Source organism: Cicer arietinum, chromosome 3, assembly GCF_000331145.2.
Source record: "Cicer arietinum cultivar CDC Frontier isolate Library 1 chromosome 3, Cicar.CDCFrontier_v2.0, whole genome shotgun sequence".
NCBI classification, from domain to species: Eukaryota; Viridiplantae; Streptophyta; class Magnoliopsida; order Fabales; family Fabaceae; genus Cicer; species Cicer arietinum.
In genome coordinates, this window is record NC_021162.2 from 5293992 (window position 1) to 5319073 (window position 25082).

Genomic DNA, 25082 nt, shown 5'->3' on the forward strand with positions numbered 1-25082 from the left:
AAGAAGAAGAAGAAGAAGAAGAAGAAGAAGAAGAAGAAGAAGAAGAAGAAGAAGAAGAAGAAGAAGAAGAAGAAGAAGAAGAAGAAGAAGAAGAAGAAGAAGAAGAAGAAGAAGAAGAAGAAGAAGAAGAAGAAGAAGAAGAAGAAGAAGAAGAAGAAGAAGAAGAAGAAGAAGAAGAAGAAGAAGAAGAAGAAGAAGAAGAAGAAGAAGAAGAAGAAGAAGAAGAAGAAGAAGAAGAAGAAGAAGAAGAAGAAGAAGAAGAAGAAGAAGAAGAAGAAGAAGAAGAAGAAGAAGAAGAAGAAGAAGAAGAAGAAGAAGAAGAAGAAGAAGAAGAAGAAGAAGAAGAAGAAGAAGAAGAAGAAGAAGAAGAAGAAGAAGAAGAAGAAGAAGAAGAAGAAGAAGAAGAAGAAGAAGAAGAAGAAGAAGAAGAAGAAGAAGAAGAAGAAGAAGAAGAAGAAGAAGAAGAAGAAGAAGAAGAAGAAGAAGAAGAAGAAGAAGAAGAAGAAGAAGAAGAAGAAGAAGAAGAAGAAGAAGAAGAAGAAGAAGAAGAAGAAGAAGAAGAAGAAGAAGAAGAAGAAGAAGAAGAAGAAGAAGAAGAAGAAGAAGAAGAAGAAGAAGAAGAAGAAGAAGAAGAAGAAGAAGAAGAAGAAGAAGAAGAAGAAGAAGAAGAAGAAGAAGAAGAAGAAGAAGAAGAAGAAGAAGAAGAAGAAGAAGAAGAAGAAGAAGAAGAAGAAGAAGAAGAAGAAGAAGAAGAAGAAGAAGAAGAAGAAGAAGAAGAAGAAGAAGAAGAAGAAGAAGAAGAAGAAGAAGAAGAAGAAGAAGAAGAAGAAGAAGAAGAAGAAGAAGAAGAAGAAGAAGAAGAAGAAGAAGAAGAAGAAGAAGAAGAAGAAGAAGAAGAAGAAGAAAAACAATTTTTATTTATTCGTGAATCCTTTAATCGTTGAATCTGAATCGTAAATCGAAAATTACTTCATCATAAAAACAAGAATCAATGAAGAAATCGCAGAGTTTGATCAGAAATTGAAGGAATCAAAAAAATGATGAAGAAATCGGGAAAACCTTATTCAACTGAAAAACAAGAATCGGAATTGGGAAAAGCTATAATAATTTTTGAGATGAAATAGGTAAAAAAATTGAGAAGAGCTTTTAAAGATGAAATAGGAAATTGAAATCGGAAAGACCTTTTGAGCAAATTTGAGAAGGAAATACAATGAGAAACAGAATGGGAAAAACATTCTGGAAATGGGAAAGAAATAGAATAGATATTGTTGGGTGAATTGATGTTTGACTGAATAACTGAATATTTTTTGGACGTGAATATTTGAGTTTTTTTTTAAGTTAACACAATATATTATATGAAATGAGAATAGGTGACACTCTATCTGTAGCTAAAAGTAAATATAGTGACAAATAAAAAATACCACTAAAAGTTAAGTGTCAAGGGTAGCTTTTTTTTTTTAGTGACTATTAGTAGAAATTATTATAATTAACCATAAATAGATATAAATCATGTATTAGGAATGATAATCATGTTTTGTAAAAAAAAAAACGGAATGATGATAATCATCATTTCAATATATGGATATACAATATATTAAAGAAATTTAAATTCTTAAAATAGAATTATAAAATAATACTAAATTATAATAATGACTATGATTCATGGACCAATCAAAACTATTATATTTTATTGTGTCTGTTTGGTTGAGATCTTGATTTATTAAAGGAAAATGAAAATTTAAACAAAAAAAAAATAAAAAACGAGAATTTGAAACAATAAAAAAAATGAAGAAAACATGCGTATGACATTAAATTTGAAATATATTTTTACTATCAAACAATTTGTGAAATCTAGCTACCGCATTTTCGAAGTTATGTAAAATTTCTTATTATCATTCTAACTAATTTTTCAATATGTTGGCCAAAAGAGTTAATTTCAATCATAATTTTTAGCATTAGAACTTTCCATAAATAGATATAACTCATATTATAGGAATCATAATCATGATTTATAAGAGATTTACATTAAAATTAATTAGTATTAAAATAGACAAATAGAAAAAACAAAATAGGAAGAAATTAATAGATAAATTAATATCAATGTCAAAATTCCATATTATGATGACCTTCAAATAAAAACTTTAATATACATGTGTCATTGGATAGATATTACAATAGAAGGAAAAACTGACTTTAACTAAAAGCTGGAAGAAATGAAAAACAAATGTAGCGATAAGCTTCACTTGTATTATGATCTTAACATTTCAAAAATCACTTCTATCTTGATGATTTTAAGGTGCATGGTCCTCCGAACAATCAATTTTATTGTTACGACACTACCTTTGTTTTTTGACTGAATTATCAGCTTCATTAACTAAATCCATAATCTCTTCTAAATTTCCCTTTGTGAAACGTTCCCCACAGCATCTCTAAATTTGATCATGTGCTCCTATATATAATGTGAACTACATTGTTAGTTTAAAGGAAGTATAATACAAATAATAAGAATTGGTTGACAAATACTGCAATCTAACTTACACAACAACAACATCTTGCATATCTATAGGATCTTCAATATTTTTTAGAATGGAATTCTCATATTCAACATCATTGTCCTGAAATTTTTTTGCATGAATTTGTATCTTTTAACTTATAAAATTTTATGCATTAGCAACATGGATTTAGATTGAGTTGATTCATACATTTTTTCCTATCAACTTCTAAAACTTCATGATTACATCAATATATCATTGGTAATGTTCTTCACACAAAAGCTTCTTTCAAAACTTAATTAAATTCACCACTCACTTCAACTTTAAATAAGAATTCCTTGTTAACCAATCCTAAAACCTCACCAGCAAAAATGTCAGCAAACCCTATAATGATTTTTAGAGACCAAAAATCAATTATTGGCAACGATGTTGTTGGCTTAAATCATATTGATACATGATCAATTCAGCAACGTGGAAGCATCACGATAAAAATTCAAAAAGGTTGTGTTTTTGGTGCCTACATTGAACTTCTGAAGATACATGCAAAAAAGGTTCAATTTAAATCATTATGAGTGATAATATAAATGTAACTAATGGTATGAACTTGTGCATATATTATGTGAATTTGGGTTTATTCCACAAGAGATGAAGGATCTACCAATTGTTTTCTTAAAATAAAGTGGTAAAGTAAAAAGGAAAAGAAATAAACAAATATGAGGTAGATAAAGAAGATGGAGAAGACGTCACATTCAATAATGATTGATAAGTAAATGAGGAATCGCCACAATGGTTAGGAAGCCATTGATAAGTAAAAGATCAGGAGACACATATCACTCAACATTCTTGTTAAGAGAAAACTTTCATTCATTTCAAACTTGTCTCAATAAGGTTACAAATGCATATTTATAGTAAAGCTATATTTAAACCTAAATGAGTCATAAATGACACTATTCTAAAATAAATTAAACGTAAGGAAACAAAGTATTAAAATACCTTCACTTACACATTACATCAATTAAATCTAAATTAAAGCTATTACAATTTCAAATTAAAGAAAACTAATAATTAGTAAAAACCAAATTACAATAGTTAATATAGTCCATCATAATTTATTAAAATATGAATCATTTTCATGTTCTCGAGGTCCTTAATTATCAATATACGAAAACAATATAATAGACAAAAAAGACTAATTTTTTTATACTAACCTAACAATAATTGAAAGAATAATGTTTTGTACATCTTTTAATATTATGTTTGGAAGCCATTGGTGATTTTGTTTAAGCAAAATTTCAAAATTTAAAAACTATAAATTTGTATATAAGAGAATGATAAGTGTGCATAGAATGCCATCTTAATTAATATTTATAGTTGTAAATTATAAAAAATGGATTGTTAAAATTCATTTCAGTAATTTCAATAAAGAAAGTAATTTATTTCGGTTGCAAGAATTGTTTAGTACAAATTTTATTAAAGAAATAAAATTATTTTGATAATAATCAATTACGAATTAATATTAGTGTATATTGATTGATTTTCTTCATCAATGGTTCCTTTATATAACATATCCATGTTATTAATATTGGTTTGACCAAAAATCAATAAATAATATTTTATTAATTTATTATTATATTTTTGGTAGAAGCAATTAATTTCATTAAAATATTGTCATAAGGTGTCTTTAGTGCAAGGATCAATTAGAAATTCATGAAATAAGTGTAAAATATCTATACTATAGATACCAAACTACCAATTACCACTAAAAAAAGTAAAAATAAAGTATTCAACGATACCAAATTACCAATCAATTACCATTACTTACCATTACCGATCAATTATAAATCAATACCTTTTTTTTTAAGAAAAATAAAATCAATACCTTTGATATTTTACCTAATGACAAAATAAATCATTATATCAAATGTATTATACTACCAAAAATGAAAAAAAATAATACTACTATCAATTATAAATTAATATCGTAAAATTTTTTACTCAATGTGACAAAATAAATAATTTGTTCTTTAAAAAATATTTGCACAGGCTTAAATATTAATGGTGAATTAACTTTTATTTCCGTTTTGATTCTTTTGAGGGTTCAACCTCTCTCTATATAAATACGTAAACATTTTTTAGCAATGCCATGTAAAATTAATCTCACTTATTTTTTTGCGAAAAAAAAACATTTAGAGCTAGGGTGGAAAAAAACATTGAAAATGATGTTAAATTAAAGATGATGTTATTGTTTGTTGTTATTGCAACTATCATAGTGGGAAGTGTGCATGGAACACGAGCAAACAAGTACATTGATTGTATTCCACTTCCAGGCATGCATTATAAACAAAAAATGTTGTCATCTATCCAATATTTTTACTACTATTCCACCGTTTTAAAATTCTTAGCTCTTTTGCTTATTTCTATTAATATACATACTAATATATATGATAATAGTTTGGGTTTGAGAAATATTGCAGTCTTTCTTACATAATAAAATTATGAATGAATAAGATATTATGATTCCTTATTTACTATTTCTGTTGCATTTTGTTTTATCTTTTATGATCTATTAAAATCAAGATGTGAATCATATAGTTATTTATTGAAATTTTTTAGAGGAAAATAATGATGTCTCAATCTAAGATAGAAAAGATCATAAAGATAAAAAATTATATTTATCTCCTTTTAAATTTCTAATGACATAATTGAATTCATTAATTTTCAAGTGTCCCAATGGCCTTGCTGCATACCTTTATATTATAGAAAAATACAAATAAATGTGACAGATACAATCTAAATTGTGACTGCAATGTCATTACGAATATTTCAAAATTTACAATATTACAGTTGCAGACCGCAATTTAAAACCATGAATTCAACTATATTCTTCTTGCCTTTCAAAAAAGTTGAGATTGATTAGTCATATTAGCTCTATGTGAGCTAGGGTTTTTATTCATGGGACCATTTTGTATGTTACCCTTTTGGCCCCCCACATCCTATGCAGTACTTCATTAGTCAGATAAATGTCTTTAGAGATTCGATCAATCCATATTGTACTACTTGCTCAGACTCTCTATACTTAGTTTCAACCTTTTCTTTATTATTTTTTATCAACCAAATATGATACAAATATCAAGATGATCATAACAAAGGAAAAAAGAAACTTCTCCTACTGTTTAAAAAAATATGTTTATATCATCTTTTTTTGTTCTTTTACGTTTCATCCTTTTGCTTTGATCATACTATTTCAAACTTTATTCTTGTTTGTTTTCTTCTTACTTCTTCTTCTCTTTTGTTGTATTAATTATTTAATTTTTTTACTTCTTCTTCTCTTTTTATTCTGCCTATACTCTTATTTATTGAAATGATTGTGTTTTAATCTCTTTATTATCTACTTCTTGAATTTTTCTTCTCAACTCAATAAAATTTTATAATATCACTTTAATTTCTTCTTAGTTTTAGGATTTTATTTCCCAATTTAAATATGTTTATTGATGGCTTTGAAATGTTTATGCACTCTTAATGTATGATTATAATATAAGGTTAATTAATGGTTGGTTATTCTTCCACATTTCATTTAAATCACAACATTACATATAGTGCAGTAGTATGTTTTAGGGTTTTCTGAAGTATACATGTGTCATGAAAAGGAATATTAATGGAGCAATCACTACTTTCCTTTTTTACTTTTTTTTGGACTTGAAAAGAAGGGTCACTTCTTTTTCTTCAAAATTATTATAAAAAATTGTCTCTTTTTGGAATAATTTTATTCTATTACATTTCAAGCTATGTTTTTTCTAATGGCAAATTATTTATTATTAATAATAAAAGTATAAAGGATACTCAAGTCCATAACACATAAGTGAAATGAGATTAAACTACAAAGAGATAAACAAACCAAGTGCACATCGAACCACTTTGCCAAACACCTCAACCCCTTGTGTTTGGTATTCAATAATCAAGATATGTGCATATATATTCATTGTTTTACCAACATTAAGCTTTCAAATTGTGTATTTTGTTTTTATATAAATTTTTGTATAAATAGGAATACAAAATAAATTTGCTACTATAATCATAAAGAGTTTTGTTCACAATTTTTGATGCCATGAATAATTGCATGCACATAAACATGAGTGATGTACTGTGATGATCAATTGCACAAATATAAAAAATCTTGATGTTCAAATTCGAAATTGCCAAAGATATTTTTTGGCAAAATTTTATTGAAAACAAAACAACAATATTACAAGATTACTCAAATATCAAATTATAAAGGAAACAAAAAAAGGGTAGAATACTACCCCAAGAAAAATTGCCAAAGTTGATAGTAATTAATGTTTTAAACATTGAACTAGATTTATCATCCAAAAACATCTATGAATCGATCATAGTTCAATCCCTTTAAAAACTGGTTGAACAAGAATTAAATTGCAATTGAACGGTGAAAGTAATTGTACCGTATATAGTGTTGGTTCATGGTTGAATTTGTTAAAATGTTTGATTTGATTTTTAAAAACATTAGTTAAGAATAATTTAAAAAATGGTTTGCTGGATTAATGTTCCTTGTTTGTTTGACTAAATCCTAACCATACAAAAATAAAGAAAATTTTAATAGTAATTATTTTCTTTTGTTGGACGGTTTGAAGGAGTATAGGAGGAACAAGCGTACTAATGATCAAAACTGAAAGACTTGACACTACTTAGACACTAAATCACCAACCAAAACTTTAAGGTGTTGTGATCATAAAGTGGATGTGGCTACCCAAAAATTAAAATTTTGGTAAATAAGTATAAAGTTTGTAAAAATGGATAGCTACAATATGTAAAAAAATTAGTAAAAATGTGAAATTAAGTAAAAAGTTATCATGTGATTGTTAAATATATTCCTCTTCTTTTGTCATTTTCATTCTCTACAACAACTACTAATAGAGCTTTGTTAACATTAAAAATTATTAAAACAAGGCTCATAAACAAACTACACTATGAATATCTTGCAAATAACTTGATTAATTATTTACGTTGAGAAAAAATCGTTGTTAGCCTATTTAAGAGTACAAAGCGAATTATTGAAGAATTTAACTATTTGAACCGTCTTTAAATTCCATTTTCTTAAATAACTACTTTTAGTTTTTTTGTAATGCTTTAATTTCCATTTTACATTATTAAGTAAAACTTATTGAGAATTTCTATGCTAATCAATTATAAGTTTGATATACATATTATTATTATTTATTTGGATACCTCGTAAATTTAAGATAATTTCACCACTATGAGAATATGAGTTACCTTTTTTATATATATCAATTATTTGACTCATTTTGAATTAACGAGGGTCTAACCAATCATGCATGAAAGAGATTGTTGGAACTCAACGATAAAAAAAAAAAAGTAAAATTAACAGTCAAAATTAAAGACAAAAAATAAAAATTCGTGTTTATAACATTCATCGATGAAATTAGAGATAAAATTTTTCTTTTTCCATTTGTAAATTAATGTTAATGCTTACTATTTCAAGTTACTTCACTTAATAATTCAATATAAACGATAAATTTCACTAATTCAACTGTTGATTATTGACATAATATACTAATGATCAATTACACACACAAAAACAATATAAATATTAATTTTCATATATACTTCCAATCTTTGCCAAAAATGAAGAATAGAAAGAAAAAAAGAACTTTCATCGTTTGTTTATTTATTTATTCAACTCTTTGGTTCTCAAGGAAAAGATACTATAGTAATTCAATGTTCGATCGAGAGGTAGGTAAAATCTGACCAAGAATTAGGCACAGATCTATTTGAGAGCCATTGGGGTAGCTGCCCCCACATATTTGTATATTTTGCTTTTAATTATTGAATAATTTTGGTTTTGTCCTATTAAAAATTAAATATTGTCTCTACTAAAAATTATTTAATATTTTTATTTATGAATAATTAAATGTCTAACTATATGAGAAATAAATTGTTGAATAATTATTAGTAAAAAATATAATTGATAGTAATGAATAAGCTAAATAGTACATGTGGTCCCTTAACTTAATTTCAGTTTTAGTTTTTTATCTTTTTTACCGATTTGGTCATTTATTGTAATTTTAAGTGACAATTTGATCTTTTATGTTTTAAAATGTCAACAATGTTATCCTTCTTTTTACAAAAATTAAAAAAAATCATCAAAATTTTCAAACAAAATCCATAAAATTAATTATATTTTTCAATATAATACAATAAATTTCATCAAATTCGTAACTCAAATCTTCAAATGAACACATATTTTCATTCTTTATTTGATGTTGTTAGAGATGAAAATATAAGTTTATTTAAAGATTTAAGTTATGAATTCGATGAAACTTGCATTATATTGAGGATGACAATTAATTTGATGGGTTTTGTTTGAAATTTTTTATGAATTTTTGCAAAATAAAATGATAACATTGTTGACATTTTAAAACATAAAAGATCAAATTGTCACTTAGAATTAAAATAAAGGACTAAGTTGAAAAAGAAAAGAAAAAAAGATAAAAAGTTAATGTGTTAACTGAAATTAAGTTAAGGAACCACGGGTGCTATTTAACCTAATGAATATAAAAAAAATTAAAAAATTAAAAAAAAAAACCTATAACAATTTCGAATATGAAAACATATAGAACTTTAATTAATAAATGTTTTAAATCTCTAATTTTATGGGTATGAAATGATATAGTTTACCTAGTCTCTTACTTTTTGCTTGGTAATAATAATATATTATTTTATCACTTGATATATTTTTTTACATAAATATTTATAATATATAATTTTGTTTCCACTAATTAAAATTTATGGATCCGTCATTGTTAAAAATTATTTCAGCCAAAATTTAAATTTAGATTTTTTTAGATCGATTTATCCTTAATTAGAATTCATTAACCATTTTATGTCAATTATGATTAACTTTAATTTGTTTTCTGTCAACATACACATGATATATAACTGACTTTGTCTTGAAGAAAGCATGCATGCGTCATTAATCATGCGAAGGATAACCCTTGTGAGGGTCAGCTCAGTGAAAAAGCTTCAAGTTGCCCCCCATGCATATCTCTCTGCAAAAGTTGTGTGTGGTCCTTCTTATGTTCAGTGGTTTAAAAAAAGATAGATACCATAACATAATTGGTCCCTCACCTATTTGCTTTTCCTTTCTCCATATTGTAGCTATCAAACAAATAGATTTTAAATGTTTAAACAAATAGATAAATATTAGATACAAAATTAAAGACTATAATTATAATTTAACCAATGTGTTTTTATTCTGTGCTTATATAATATGTTTTTTTTTAAGTCTTTGTAATTTTTTTTATCATTGCAAATTTATAAGTTTTGCTTTTGGTTTTGAGTTTTTTTTTTTAAGCAAAATTTGTTCGCATTATAATTCTCTTTATTTTTTATGAATTAAAATAAAATATTCTAATCATCCAAGAGACCAATTCTAATATCAGTATATTTTATAGATACTAAAACAAAATAATTCATAAAGACTAAAAGTAAAAAGTGATTCTATAAAAAAAAAATAAAGTAAAAAAGAATATATTTGTAGAGGAAACTAAAACAAATTACAAAACTAACCTAAAAATGTGATGTATTTGTATGTAATGAAACTATACACGAAATTTTTTTTTAGTCTAACTATTATTATCTGCTTATCTAAACTGGATTTCTCTGTTTGTCTTCTAACTAAATCCTCTCCATGTGATGATGCCTTTGCGTGTTTTTGGTTTTATCTCATTTTAACTTTTTTTGACCTTTTCAATTTTTTTTTTTTTGAACCAAAAAGAATCAAAAACCATAGCAAAAAAACATCATGTTTTCACTTTGCAAGTTCTTTTGTCTAATCAACCGTGATTGATGTTTTCTCTAAGCCTGCCACATATGGTTTACCCTTCTCCGTGCATCTGCTAAATAATTTGAATTTTTGGGTAAAGAAAAAAGCTATAATTTGAATTTCCTTAAAAAAAATAGTTATGATTTAAATTCGAATTTATTCAATTAATAAATGTTGCACAACTGTAGTGTTTAATATGTATATTTTGAAAAAATAGTTTAAAGATGAACTTTTATTATTTTTAGAAAAAAGATGTTTTATAATAATAAAGAAAAGGGCAAATATAATATTTATTAAAAATAACGAGATCTACTTTTAGATAAAGATCATATTAGATAACTTCATACATTATTTTTAAATTATGGGTGTGTTAATTTGGACCTCTCAAAAAATTGTCTAAGGGTGCACTCTTATTATTAAAAAAAAAAAAGAAGAAGAATCTAAGAATGATTAAAAAAAATGAAAATAAAGATATAATATTTTATTAAAATAAAAAGATCCATCTTTGGATCAAGACCATATTAGACAGCCTTGTAAATTATATATATCATAAGTTTTGTAAATTATTATATATAAGTCGTTGACAAAATTATTGTGTATGATCGCATATTTTTTGTGAAATAAGCTATCTTTTGGAGAATTTATCATTGCAGGTTGGGAAATCATTCCCCTTATAATCAAACATGTGCTTAATTAGCGGCTTGCATGAAATGTGCTTTGAAATTATGGTTGTAAATTGCAATTCTCGTTGCATGCAGTTATGTTTATAATGAGACTCTCTATATAACGATAAATTGCATGCTGTTATTGTGAACATTGAAATTTCCATAGTGATGTGTCCGTTGTGAAAATTTTAAAATTCACATTATTACAGCTATAATGTATATTTTTTATAAACAAATATCAATTGTTAAATTAGTTTTTCTTGCATTTTAATCTAAAATATTCATCTTGTAAATCAATAGGCGTCATTTAACTCATCAACGGAGCTATCTACACGGTACTACAGTTATAATATGTCAAAAATTATGTTCAAAATTTTTAGTCAGAAAAAATTGTGTAAGAATTAGAAGGAATTATAAGATAATTTGATTGAAAGAGTTGGAGTGATAAGGAAATTATAATTCAACTCTGTTTTTTAACAAAATTTACAATTAATTGCTAATATTAATTATATTTTTTTATAAAAAAGAGTCATGTAAGAGTTAGTTGACAAGGGTTTGGTGTAATTTTTTAATAATAAAATTGCAGTGGCATTTTGTTTGATGATGTTTGGCTTGCTTCCGTTTGAACTTGAAGTACCCCCATGTGATGCGCTCAGTTGTAAAACCTTTTGAAGTTGTCGATAAAGTGTAACAATGGTCCCCTTTTTTAGGGTTATTAACCGCATGTGTTCATTTCATACACAACTTTGTAACTAATATAAGTAACATCTTATACATAATATAACACCCAAACATATAGAATTTTAACTAACTAGTTAAACTCAAATATTTAATAAAAGTCAAATCATACTAAATCTTAATTCGATTAAAATAATTATTAATTAGAGTTTACAGACAAATTAAATTAATATGTGGAAGGTTAATTACGACTAGTCGTGTTAACTCGTTAATTGTATATCTATATGTTGTAGGTGTTTTGTGACATTAATGAGTTTTTATCACATTTTTTATGTGGTTACTTTCATAATTGAGTTGAGTATTCTTTGTACTCTTATTCTATTATAAATATATTTTTGCCGTTAAAACAATGATAAGAGTTTACTTACCTACTCAGTACCCGTTTCATCTAAGAAGTGGAGTGTTAAGACCAATATAACATAATCTCTTGTGAATAAAACCTATTTTTTCAAAAAATTGTTGAATTTTCCAGACATTAATTGGTGTAGTCATCAAATCCTGAAAGCAATATATCTTGGAATATCAACCATATATAATATTAATTCTTTCATTTTATAATAAATGTCATTTTAATAAAAATAAATTGTCTTAAAATTAGGCATGGCAACCGGGCGGGTCGGAGGCGGATTTTGCCTCCTCCACCCCAACACCCGACTAATTGGGAAAAACTCACACTCGCATCCTTCTTTCATTTAGGCCTCCATCTCCGTCCACAACGGGATTCGGATTTTCCCACTCACATCCGCACTCATTAATATATATAAAATCATAAATTTAAAAATTATATCTATTATAATTAATATAATAAAATAATAGAGATAAGATTAAAATTTTTAATATTTAAAATAATATTAAGTATATTCAATATGTATATGTATAGAAAATTTAAAAACTACTATAATATTACTTACAAGGCGAATTCGGGTACGTGTGCGAGGTAGATATCATCACCTCCAAACCCGTTCTCGCTCCCGAAATTTAATTTCAGAGAAAATCCGCACTCGCATTCAATCAAAGCGGATTTTCCCCGCTCAAATTAAACGGGTTTGGATGGGTATCCGCATATGCGGATTATGTTGTCATCCCTACTTAAAATAAATGTCTTAAAATAAATTATTTTAATAATAGATAAAAATTCACTAATAATTAAGATAAATAATTTGATAAAATTATTATATATTTTTTTTTTAATTATTATATTTTTTTAATGTGCGTGTGAAAATTTTAAACTACTTTATTTATTGTAATTGTGATTTGGAGGAAGTATTAATGAGTATTAACAAGGAAATTATTGTAGATTATGCCTGATAATAAAATGATAAGATGTAGACTTCCATATTCATTTGACCAATAGAGATATGTGCCACGTGGCCACTCATACACCATTGCTTTATCTTTCAGTGCGACATGGTTGTTCCATTCCAGCATCTTCCTTTTCCATGCTTGAGGACTCAACTCAACTTCTTCACCATTTTTTCCATAGCAATCAAAATCCAAACCAAAAGCTTGCAAACCTTCAATTTCTTCTCCATCTTCTATCCAAAAGCACATTGCAATCTTCATCCTTCATTACTTTTAAGGTGCATATGATATCAAATTAAGGTATATAGTTCTTCATATGAATTAGCTACATGTATAATATATCTTTTCAACTATAACTAGGGTTTGTAGTTATTTTTTGCACTTTAACATGTTTAGGTTGTGAGTATTTGTTCAAATTTTGTGTTAATAATTTTTCTAATTAAATAGTTACACAATTGTACCCTTATCCTTTTTTTACTTTGATTTTGATTTTCCTTATTTACTAAATTTGATGCAAATTTTTATATATGATGGCATAGGGTATGTGTTTCATGATATTTACTTACTAAATTAGATATATAATTACCCCTTAAAATCTTTATTAATATTTCTAATCCTCTCAAAAAATCACATATTTACAAATACATTAAAATAATTAAATAATATACATGCAATATATTTCATTTTTTCTTTCTTATATATATATGTTCTATATCCTACCTATTTCTTATTATTTTTAGTGCACAACTTTATGATGTAGTTTCATTGTTGATGGTGGAAAAGAAATTGAACCATCAAAAAGTGGAAGGAAAAAATTCTTCACCTAGCAACCAACAATGAAAGGCATAAGATGATTAAGAATTCAAAAGAAGCATTGAAGCAAGAGGGTCATTCAAACTCAAACAATGATGAAAAAGAAAAGGCTTCATCATCTAACTCCTTAGCATCACAATGGTCAAGATTGAAGGATCCAAGGATTGTTAGAGTATCAAGAGCCTTTGGTGGAAAAGATAGACATAGCAAAGTTTGCACAATAAGAGGATTAAGAGATAGAAGAGTAAGGCTTTCAGTTCCAACAGCTATTCAACTTTATGATCTTCAAGATAGGTTAGGGCTTAATCAACCTAGTAAAGTTGTTGATTGGTTGCTTAATGTAGCTAAGCATGAAATTGATGAACTTCCACCACTTCCAAATTTTCCATCTCATGGAAATTTCAACTTTGGTTTTCCATCTATTAATATTGAAGCCAACACCAACACCTCTCAACTTAATCAACAACTATTGAATATCAATAGGAATATTCCATGGGAAGGTTCAACTTCAAGCCAAAATTCTATGTGGAAATTGAAGCCTAAAGAAGTTACACAAGAAATGGTTATTGATAATAAAGCAAATTATTGGATGAATAGAATTGAAGAAGATGATGATAATAATAACAAGCATGGAAGCAATGAAGGTAATAATTCTAGTGACCATGTTTTGTCAAGTAATAATAACAATTTGTTATTACAAAGAACCAATCATCAAGCTTCATTTCTTGGCTTGTTAAATACTATGCCATCAATGGGTAATTACCAATGGGGAGGTAATTCCAATGTTGATGTTAATTCTCAATTGGGAAACCATATTGGTTTTACAAACCAAACAAATGTTAATGTTGTTACATCTTTGCCACCAATGTTGTCTTTATCAACTGGAAATTCTCAAATGATGCCATATTTCCCTTCTCATCATCATGTTAATGCAATGGAGATGGATAATCATCATCATCAAAGACAAATCAACCATCATAACTATCAAATGTTGAGTTCAAGTTCTCAAAATCCATTGAATAATTCTCTCAACAATCCATCCTTCAATTTGGCTATGATGATTCCTAAAGAAAATCCATCCAATAAAGATCAAGATTTCACTCCTAAGTGATACATGTGACACAAATACATAAGGTTATATGAATTCTCCTCCTCTTCTCAAAATATGCATGGTATACATGAAGATTGTGAGGAAAGTTAGCTTCTTATAATTTAACTAGTTACAAGATATATTGGGATTTGAATAATCATTACATTTGGTTTTGTGAGTGCAATGTTTGAATATTTTATATAGTTTCTTGCTATTAAATTTTAGGTAAACCTTTAGTTTGAGTTTATTGCTTTCTAGGGGGAAGTGATTTAGAGCTCTTTTCACTTGATAATTAATAATTGATTGTTTCACTTAGATGATATATACACGTGCATGCATATTGTTTACTCTCTAATAATCTACAATGAGAATTGTTCAACTAATTTAGAAGACACGTGTGCAAAACTTTTAGAATATATTTTTCGCTAGACATTCAATTTTGCTGATGAAATTGTAATATCGTATCCACTAAGTCCTCGATTAATATTTCAAAATGATCTCATTATTAAAATGCTAATCAAGTTTATACTTATATCTAGATCTGTTATCACATGCTGGTTGACATTAGTTATTTAAATTCAAATACATTCTTAATATTATAAAATTAATGTTATTATAATCACTACAAATATCAATAGAGATTGAGTGTTTTCAATTTCAGTGATCAATTTTAAAATATTATTAATGTCATTATAGTTGTTACAATTTTAGTGATTATTTTAAAATATTGTTAATGCACCGACTAGGTCTTACCATTTTAGAGACCGAAATTGAGTATTTTATCATATTTTTTTATTAATTAAGTTTTATATACTACTATATATTTTGTTATTATATTATTATGTTTTTATAGGAAAATGTTAGTATGTTTGTTAACTTAGTAGGAGGAATGTCACTATAGTCTCTAAATGGATTGAAATTACAATGTGCCTTTTTTTAGTGACAAATTATATTAGAAATAAATTCACATGATTATAAGGAGCATTCAACTTCAAATTACAAAGGAAAGCAAAACAATGGCATAGAAGACTACAACCAGTATCAAGAGAGGGAGGACCTCAGGAGGGACACTACCTTATAGAGTATCTATTATGAACCTCTAAAAAAATTGTTTGAGGGTGGACCTTTACTCTTCTTGGTAAAATATTATAATAATAAAAGATAGATAGGAAATATAATATTTTATTAAAATTTACTAAAAATAGCATTGTGCACTTTGGACAAGAAACATATAGACAATCTCACAAATTACGAAAATGTCTACAAATGTGTTTTTTATTTAAAATTATGAATTAAATTGACTAAAAAATAAAAATAAAAATAACTAACAAAAGACATATTTAATAATCATAATAATTAATAAAATTTCATTTAAATATATTTTTATAATTTTTATACATTCGAAAATTATTAAGACAATCTCACACATTCAAATAGCAATTTAACTTTAATATTTTTAGTTGAAGATAGATTCTTACTCATGCATGCGTGTTTGCCAGCACATCAATAATGAACCATGAATTGAATTAGGTGTTTAAAAACAGTACTAAATGTCACTGTTTTTGGCAGACACTAAAAAAAGCTTACACATGAAAATAACCAAACATAAAACTGCTGTCTAAAGCAACCAAAATTCAAAAGAGAAGATTGGTTAGAGTTAGGGAACATTTTGACATTAATCACATTATGGATTAATAGTACTATACGTACTTTTAAAGAAAAAACTGAGCAAAGAAAACAGAAGTTTTCAGAGTACACTTTCTTACACCTTCTGTATACTTTGTCTCTCTGAATAAAGTTATTAAGAAAATACAACAGTAAATTGAAGGAGAAAACAAAATGTGCCAGAAATTTGTGTTATTGGTGAAGACATAGCTTGTAGAACATTTTACCTGAAGAGTTCAGCAAATATTTTATTCTGGAATTCTAAAATTGGTAATAAAAGCTACATATTAGGTGTGTTTCAGTTAGGAGTTAGAGATTTGGTGAGTTTCCAACCAGACATATTGTTGGGCAAATGGAGGTGGAGCATCCTAACCGGCCGCCGGCCGGATGGTCTGGCATGAGGTATTGGTTAGCTAACTTGCTACATTTTAGTTCATACATAAAAATGAAAACAAAAAACTGTAATTTTTTTATTATAAAATCATATACGAGACAAATTTTTGTCAAAAAAAAAAAATCAGTTAAAATTAAAATTAGTATTTTATTAATATCTTTAACATAAAAAGTGAACAGTTATAACACAATATTTGTAATTTTTTCACACTTCAGTTTTCACGTATTTTTCTCTTTTGAAATATAGAATCGCAAAAAAAATTGTTAAAACGTACAATTTATACATAGAACAATTAATTTTTGTCTCTAATCAATTAATTAAATTTGTTGCTTTTATATGTCATCTAACTATAAATGACAATAATTTTAATATACTAATTACAAATGTATTATAAAAACAATGTCAATAAAGTATTAGTGATCTTTTATTATCATCAACATAAAAATAAAAAATAAGAACAATTGTTTAATATATTAATGTTCTAAAAATCCTTTATTATCATATAACTTTTTTAAAATATTAAATATATAAAATGATAATTTATATTTAAAATGCATTACATATTAATTTGGTGCAGAATAGTGTCTCACTTGAAATTTACGTACCAATTACAACCTTGTCACATTCAGTACAACAACATCACTGTAAAAAGAAAAATAAATAATATTAGTTAATAAATAATTAAACATTAACTTAGAAAAATATAAAATAAATACTTACAGAAACTTAAGAGAGAAATAAGAAATCAATCTAATACAAGAAACATTAGAATCATTTTTAAATAAAAAGCGGAGAAAAATATTTATAGAAAAATATTTACAAAAAAAAGATATGGAGAAAATTTATGGAGAAATTAAAAGTACAAAATGAGATGAAGAAATATATATATATATTGAGGAAATAGCATATATGTGGTCGCTCAAACTGCTCCAAATGTCAACAATTTTATTGAGTTTGTGGTATCGATCGCCTTGATATTGTCTTTGATATTTCAGATCAGTTAAAAGAGTATAAGCCGTCATAAATTCAAATAAATTATCCTTTTAACATATTTATGACTATTTTTAGTTGCTACAAAAATAATATATTCAATTTGTGAGAGCTTTTACGATCACTAACAACAACCAATTAAAATTTTAGCATATTGTAAAAGAAAAAAAATTAGTTAATAATTTGTGATGATTTTTTCAACCATAAATTTTTTGAACAAAAATAAATATTATTCTTATAATATTATTTTATCACTATCTTATTCTATCCTTGTATTACTTTATATATCACCATATCTCTAATATATAATACACATCAACCAAACTCTAAAGATTTATAAGGTATCCACAACTCATATTTAAAATGATCCACCCTTGTGTCCATTGTTTTCACGGTTAGGATCTAAAGGGATTCATATTCTAATCGGTTTTCGGAAGGGGTAGTGTACACTACTACAAATTAAGAAAGAATTTTAAATGATTTAGTTATTTATATTCTGCCTCAAATCACATCTCTTTATGTCCCCACCTATACCAGCTTCCGACGATTTTCTGATGGATTAGTGATAAAAGAAATTTTTATAGTCGAGTATATATACCCGATTGAAACGCATCCACAACTTTAAGATGGATTTTAGGAAAAAATATGTAACGTTTTGTTTATGATTTTATGTTTTTAATAGTATCGTTTGAATTTGTGCGAAACTTTGAGACGGATTTGGGATAAATACATAATATGCTTAACTTTATATTTTAAGTGATTTTCGTACCAAACTTGTCTGAAACTTTGAGACATTTTAATTATTTATTTTTAATAATTTTAATTTATTGGTTCACATCAACAAAATTATAGATATATATGCAATTTTATCTTTTTCTGATTTTATTTATTTAATGAATGATGCTTGTGAGTAAGAAAAATCAATCCCTCAAATTTATTATATATTATTAAAGGTCAAAATAAAATAATAGACATCTCACCATGGCGTTTATTGGGTTATGAATCCAATCTAATAGTAGAGAGCTTTTAATTGGTGAGAAGTCCAATTTTTGTTTTTTTTGTGATATAGTAAAATGAAGATGTTTTTTTTTTTAGTTAAATAAGTTTTCAGTCTCTATAATATTATGACTTTTTTTATGTTTAGTCTCTAAAAAAAAAAATTATTCACTTCAATTTCTATTTTGATTTTAAAAAAATCAAAAAAATCAATATTTAAAAAATAATTAAAATAAGGACTAAAAGTGAATTAAAAAAATTTATGGACAAAAAAGTTTAGAAAATTTTATAGGGACTACAAATAAAATTTTGGAATTTTATAAGACTAAAATTTATTTTACCTTGTCCTTAAATCCTTACTCAAGTGACAATTGTCGATATTGTTAGGTTGAACGTCTTGCATTAATTATGTTGAAATTTACTATCTCTTCTAAAATAAAAAATAAAAAATTATTTTACCATTTTTTTAATTATTAAAATTGATTTGTTTTTAACCTTACATTCAATTGTATTTTTATTAAGCAATAAGTAGTTTAATGAATCACAAAATAACATTTAAATGAAATAATTATTTTGATAAATTAATTGCTCCTTTAAATCGGGAATGAAGCAAACATCTTAATGTGAATTGAAGTTGTTTCTATATCTCATAAATGACATTATTTTCTAGGTTCATATTGGACTTACATTATATTTTTCTAGAATAAACTAAATGTAAGAAAGCAAAATATCTTCACTTACACATGATATCAACTAAATATAAATTAAAACTATTACAATTTCAAATTTAAGCAAACTAAGAATTATTGCAAATCAAATTAAAATAAATAAAATTCATCATAATTTATTAAAATATGGATCATATTTATGCTCTTGAGGTCCTTATTACATCTTAAATAATTTAGTAAATTATATGTTTTAGTGAAAAGGATTAAAATATGTGTCTAAGTTTCAAATATATTGCAATAATAAAATAATTAGTACGTCTAAAAATAATAAGGATAATGGAATGAGTTAAATTTCTAGAAATATATTTGTGAAGAGTTCTACATTGAATGAGAGAATGTATGATAAAGTGTTTACAAATGATGAGTAGTCATCACCTTATAAATTTGTTTGGTGGAAGTGTGCAGGACTCAATTCAAATTCTAAAATGGTATCAAAGTCTATCTAAGATCCTACATTTAATGAGAGAAGTATGTAAAGGTATAAGATACCACATTGGATGAGAGAATGTCAAGGCCTAAGATCCCACATTAAATGTCGGCCAAGAATATACCACAAATAAGACTATCGTAAAAGAGGACAACAAGTAAAAAAAATAAACCAATTTTTAGCAACAAATAATTAACTCATAATATTTAAAAAAATTAGTGGCGGTTAAAACCGCCACAAAAGGGTAAATTTTAAAAAAAATATTGTATTCATTTAGTAACATTTATCCCAATCATTAATAATGACAAACATAGAAAAGAGGAAGATGAAGAAAGGAGAAAGACAAACGACTCTCTAAGGTTTCATAAACCAAATAAACAACTTGAATGTGATAGAATTACAATATGTATATATACAAGAGAATAGAAAAGTCTAAACTATCCTTATTACTATTATATAATAATATTATCTAATATCTCCCCTCAAACTCACGATGCATTAGCATGAAATATTGAGAGTGCGTTCATGAAAGACTAAGTTATGAGTAATTTGAATAGCACTCTTGTTATTGCAGTGCATTGGAGTTGACTTAGAAAGAGAGATACCCATATCAGGCAGAATCCAACACAACCAAATTATTTCAGTACTAGTGGATGCCATAACACAATACTCAACTTCTATAGAAGAGCGAGAAACAATGTCTTGTTTCTTACTCTTCCAAGAAATAAGAGAGTCTCTAAGAAATATACATAATCCTATGGTGGACTTACGATCTGTGGTTTCACCAGCCCAATCAGAATCAGAATAAGCACACAACTCCAATGAAGACGATGATAGAAAGAGAAGGCTCTAAAATTGAGTTCCATGTAGATAACGAAGAATACGAAGAATACGAAGAATACGAAGAATAGTTGCACAATGATTTGTAGTTGGAGAGACAACAAATTGACTAACAATATGAACAACATAAAAGATATCAGGTCTGGTAATCGTAAGATACACCAAGCTATCAATCAAAGTACGATACAAAGTGGGATCTGGTGAAGGAACACCATCCGAGAAAGCATATTTCACATTCAACTCAAAAGGAGTATATGCTGCTCTATTATCAGAAATATGAGCTTGTTCAAGAATGTTGGAAATGTACTTGGATTGAGAAAGAAGTTAGCCTTTAAGAGAGTAGGAAACTTTAACCCCTAAGAAATAGCGAAGAGTTCTCAAGTCCTTCATCTTAAATTGCTTGGCAAACTGCAATTTCAACTCATTGATTCCACTAACATCATCACCTGTAGTAATCATATCATCAATATACAAAGAAAGCATAATGCGACCATAAGTGGTAGACCTTATAAACAGTGCAGAATCATGTTCACTAGAGTAGAAACTAAAAGAAGTGACCACAATAGAGAATTTCTCAAACCAAGCTCAATGAGCCTGTTTAAGACCATAGAGAGCCTTTTTAACTTACACACTTCCCACTGATTATGAGAAACTCCTTGTGGAGGGACCATATAGACTTCTTTATAAAGCTCACTATTTAAAAACACATTTTTGACATTCATTTGAGAAATATGTCATTGACGAATAGATGCAACTACAATAAGAGTACGGATAATGGCCATCTTGGCTACAAGAGCAAAAGTTTCTTCATAATCCATACCATATTGTTGAGAGAATCCCTTAGCAACAAGAAATGTTTTATAGCACTCAACTGACCCATCAGACTTAGTTTTAATCTTGTATATCCAATGAGACCCAATAACACGTTTTTTAAGAGGAAGAGCTCTTAATTCCCAAGTATTTGTTTTGTGCAATACATAGAGTTCTTCTGCCATAGTCTGCTGCCAAAGAGGATCAAGAATATCCTATTTATAAGAAAAGAGCTCAGACAAAATGTGAATAGAGGTTAAGAAAGAAGCAAACAAAGCTGAATAAGTGGAATAGACAAAATCAGGTAACTTAGTAGACTTACAGTGACGAAAGGGGTAACGAGGAGGAAACAAAGTAAAAAAGAATCTGCTCAAGAAAAACATTACGAGAAACATATAGTTTTCTTGCATGAGGATCATAACAATGATAACCTTTTTGACCATCCCCGTAACCAAGAAAAACACACATGGCATACCGAGAAGATAACTTATTGTGCTCTACTTGTGAACGAAGAACAAAACAAATAGAACCAAAAACTTTCAGAGAATAGTAATCAGCGATAGAAGCATAAATTTTTTCAAAGGGAGACAAACCTGATATGCCTGACGGTGGAGTTCTATTAATAGCATGAACAATAGTAAGAACTGTTTCCCCCTCAAAACTCACTGGGAACCGAAGTAGACAACAAAAGAGAACTAGCAATCTCAATATTATGACGATGTTTTCTTTCAACAACAACTTCATTTTGTTGAGGAGTATCATAACAAGATGATTGGTGGAGGGTGCCATCAAAAAGAAGTAATTCAGAGAATTTGTTAGAGGTATATTCACCACCTAAATCACATCGAAAACACTTTATAACAACATTATGTTAAGTCTTGACCATGACACGAAACATATGATAAATGTCAAAAAAATTCAGACCGATTTTTCATAAGATAAACACAACAATGACGAGTGTAATCATCAATAAACGAAACATAATATCTAGATCCACCTTTGGTGAGAACCAGTGATGGAACCCAAATGTCAAAGTAAACTAAATTAAAAGGCGCATATGAAACTGAAACACTTTTAGTAAACGGTAAAGCTGGAAATTTAGCAAGTTTACAACCACAACAATTTAAAAATACCACTAGTTTGTAACTTTCCTAAAGCTCCGGTAGACGTCAAATATTTTAATCTAGAAGCAGAAACATGTCCAAGGCAAGAATGCCATAAATAAAATCTAGAAGACGAAGAATTTAAGCGAATACTAGATAATAAGTCAGACGTAGTTGTTGAGGCTGCAATATCTAAGACTCACGGGTCATCCAAAACATAAAGTCTCATTGTCTATGGCCTGTCCCAATCAGCCTCTTAGAATGTAGATCTTGCACACAACAAGAAGTGGAAGAAAATATAACTAATTAACTAAAATCACATATTTGACTAATAGAAGCAATGTAACACCCCAAATTTTTAATTAATATTTAATAGTAATATTATAATAAATTATATTATATGGCGTATTTTTTTATATTTTATTTTCTTTATCCTAATAATTTATTTGAATTATTAATATTAAATTTGTTTATTTAAATTTATTTTTAGACAAACAAAGAAAAAAATAACAATAATATAGGAATAAAATTCTAAGTCGATGCACTAGCGCTGGTTGCATGTAACTCTAATGTTAATCAACATCATATACAAGTATCGCCGTCGCCAATCAAACAGGGATTTTGCTTTCTACCCATAGTTAGCCTATATCTCCCTAGGTATCGTATCGTAGATCCCCACCTAATCTCTTTTTTTGAATTTTAATTTCAATCCTTCTCTGCATATTAACAATTCAGCCACAATCACATAATTTTGTTTTAAGTTTATTACACACGGATTGTTATTTTCAGTTGTAATTTTGTTGGCTTCTGTTGTTGGATTAAAGAATCAAACATATATTATATTTTATAGGATCTTTGATCCGTCTGGTTAGTATTTCGTTATTTTTAAATTATTGTCAAAACCTATCATTTGCATCACTATTAGTTGAGTCTTCTTTCGATAATTTAGTTACCGTTCTTTCCATATTCTATTTGATAATTTAGGTTCGTGATTAAAATAAAATACTAACTATATTTTATTTATTAATTATATTCTGTTTGAATACCAATTATTTATAGAAATAGGAGAAATGCATTGGTACTATTTGTTTTTCTCTATAAAGTGAGTATATTTTATGTACCTACTTAAATTTTTCTACAGTACTTTGAAATTAAGTTTGAATTATAAAATTGGGCATGTGTTTATTTTATTTTAATTATTTTGTAATGATAAAGTTGCTGATTATATTGCACAAAATGGTCCAAATACCAATTAATTCTTGCTGATTTCTGAAACAAAGAACTTGCACATATCACTTTATTTAATTTAGCTAATTTATTTTGTTTACATGTTTATTTTGTTATTTCATAGTTCATGTTATTAGTATTCCTTAATACTATTTGCAATATTATTATTAGCATACTTGTTTTAACATATTACATTGAGTTTAAATAAATAAAATTAAATTAATGTTTGAATCAAATAATATGAGCTCTTGTTGAATACAACTTCTCTAGACATTTCTGTATTGTTTTATCTTCAAAATCTCTTTTAGATAAACATGTGCAATTATATTCTCTATCTTATATATATATATAAACACTGTAATAATTTTAAATTATAATTAGAATAACTCAAGTCTTTGGATGTTAAAAAAATTGAGATTATATATATATATAATCTCAATTTTTTTAACATCCAAAGACTTGAGTTATTCTAATTATAATTTAAAATTATTACAGTGTTCATTACATCATAAATTTTTAAGATAGCATATATTGCATTTATATATATACGTACCTACAATTTAAAATTTACATCTTAAAGAATCTAATTCTATTTGTGCAGCCAATAGCTCTGTTATTTTCCTTTCAATACGTACCATATATTGTTAGAATATTGTAATATCAAAACCATACACACACTATATTTATTTAGTAATATATGATTATGTTATTTTTCATTTATTTTAAATAACATGTCTGTTTATATTAATATAATCATAAGCATATATAGTATTAAATATATTTTTGAGTTGTATTACAAATAGTAGATGATTTATTAATTTATTTATTTAATTAATTATATTTAGTGAGTAATTTATTTGTATTTGGTGGTTGTGTGGCTATAATTCTCTCACGGATTATTAGAGATGACGACCGACGAAGAAACGACTCGTTAGCATAACAGG

At 26.7% G+C, this 25082-nt stretch overlaps 1 protein-coding gene and 1 pseudogene across 2 annotated transcripts; one reads left to right on the forward strand and one right to left on the reverse strand.

Moving 5' to 3' along the window:
• LOC101513605 (nucleotide-sugar uncharacterized transporter 2-like) overlaps positions 1-13304 on the reverse strand; it is a 48084-nt pseudogene extending 34780 nt beyond the window's left edge.
• On the forward strand, positions 13152-15280 carry LOC101509949 (uncharacterized). 2 transcript variants are annotated; one of them, XM_073365621.1, is made up of 2 exons: positions 13152-13333; positions 13816-15280. In XM_073365621.1, the coding sequence occupies exon 2, from the start codon at positions 13906-13908 to the stop codon at positions 14977-14979; it is 1074 nt and encodes a 357-aa protein (XP_073221722.1). In that variant the 5' UTR covers positions 13152-13333; positions 13816-13905; the 3' UTR covers positions 14980-15280. The 2 variants fall into 2 exon arrangements, with proteins under 2 accessions (XP_073221722.1, XP_004499467.1); XM_004499410.4 differs by having other exon boundaries at positions 13154-13355.
• Positions 15281-25082: the final 9802 nt, after the last annotated feature.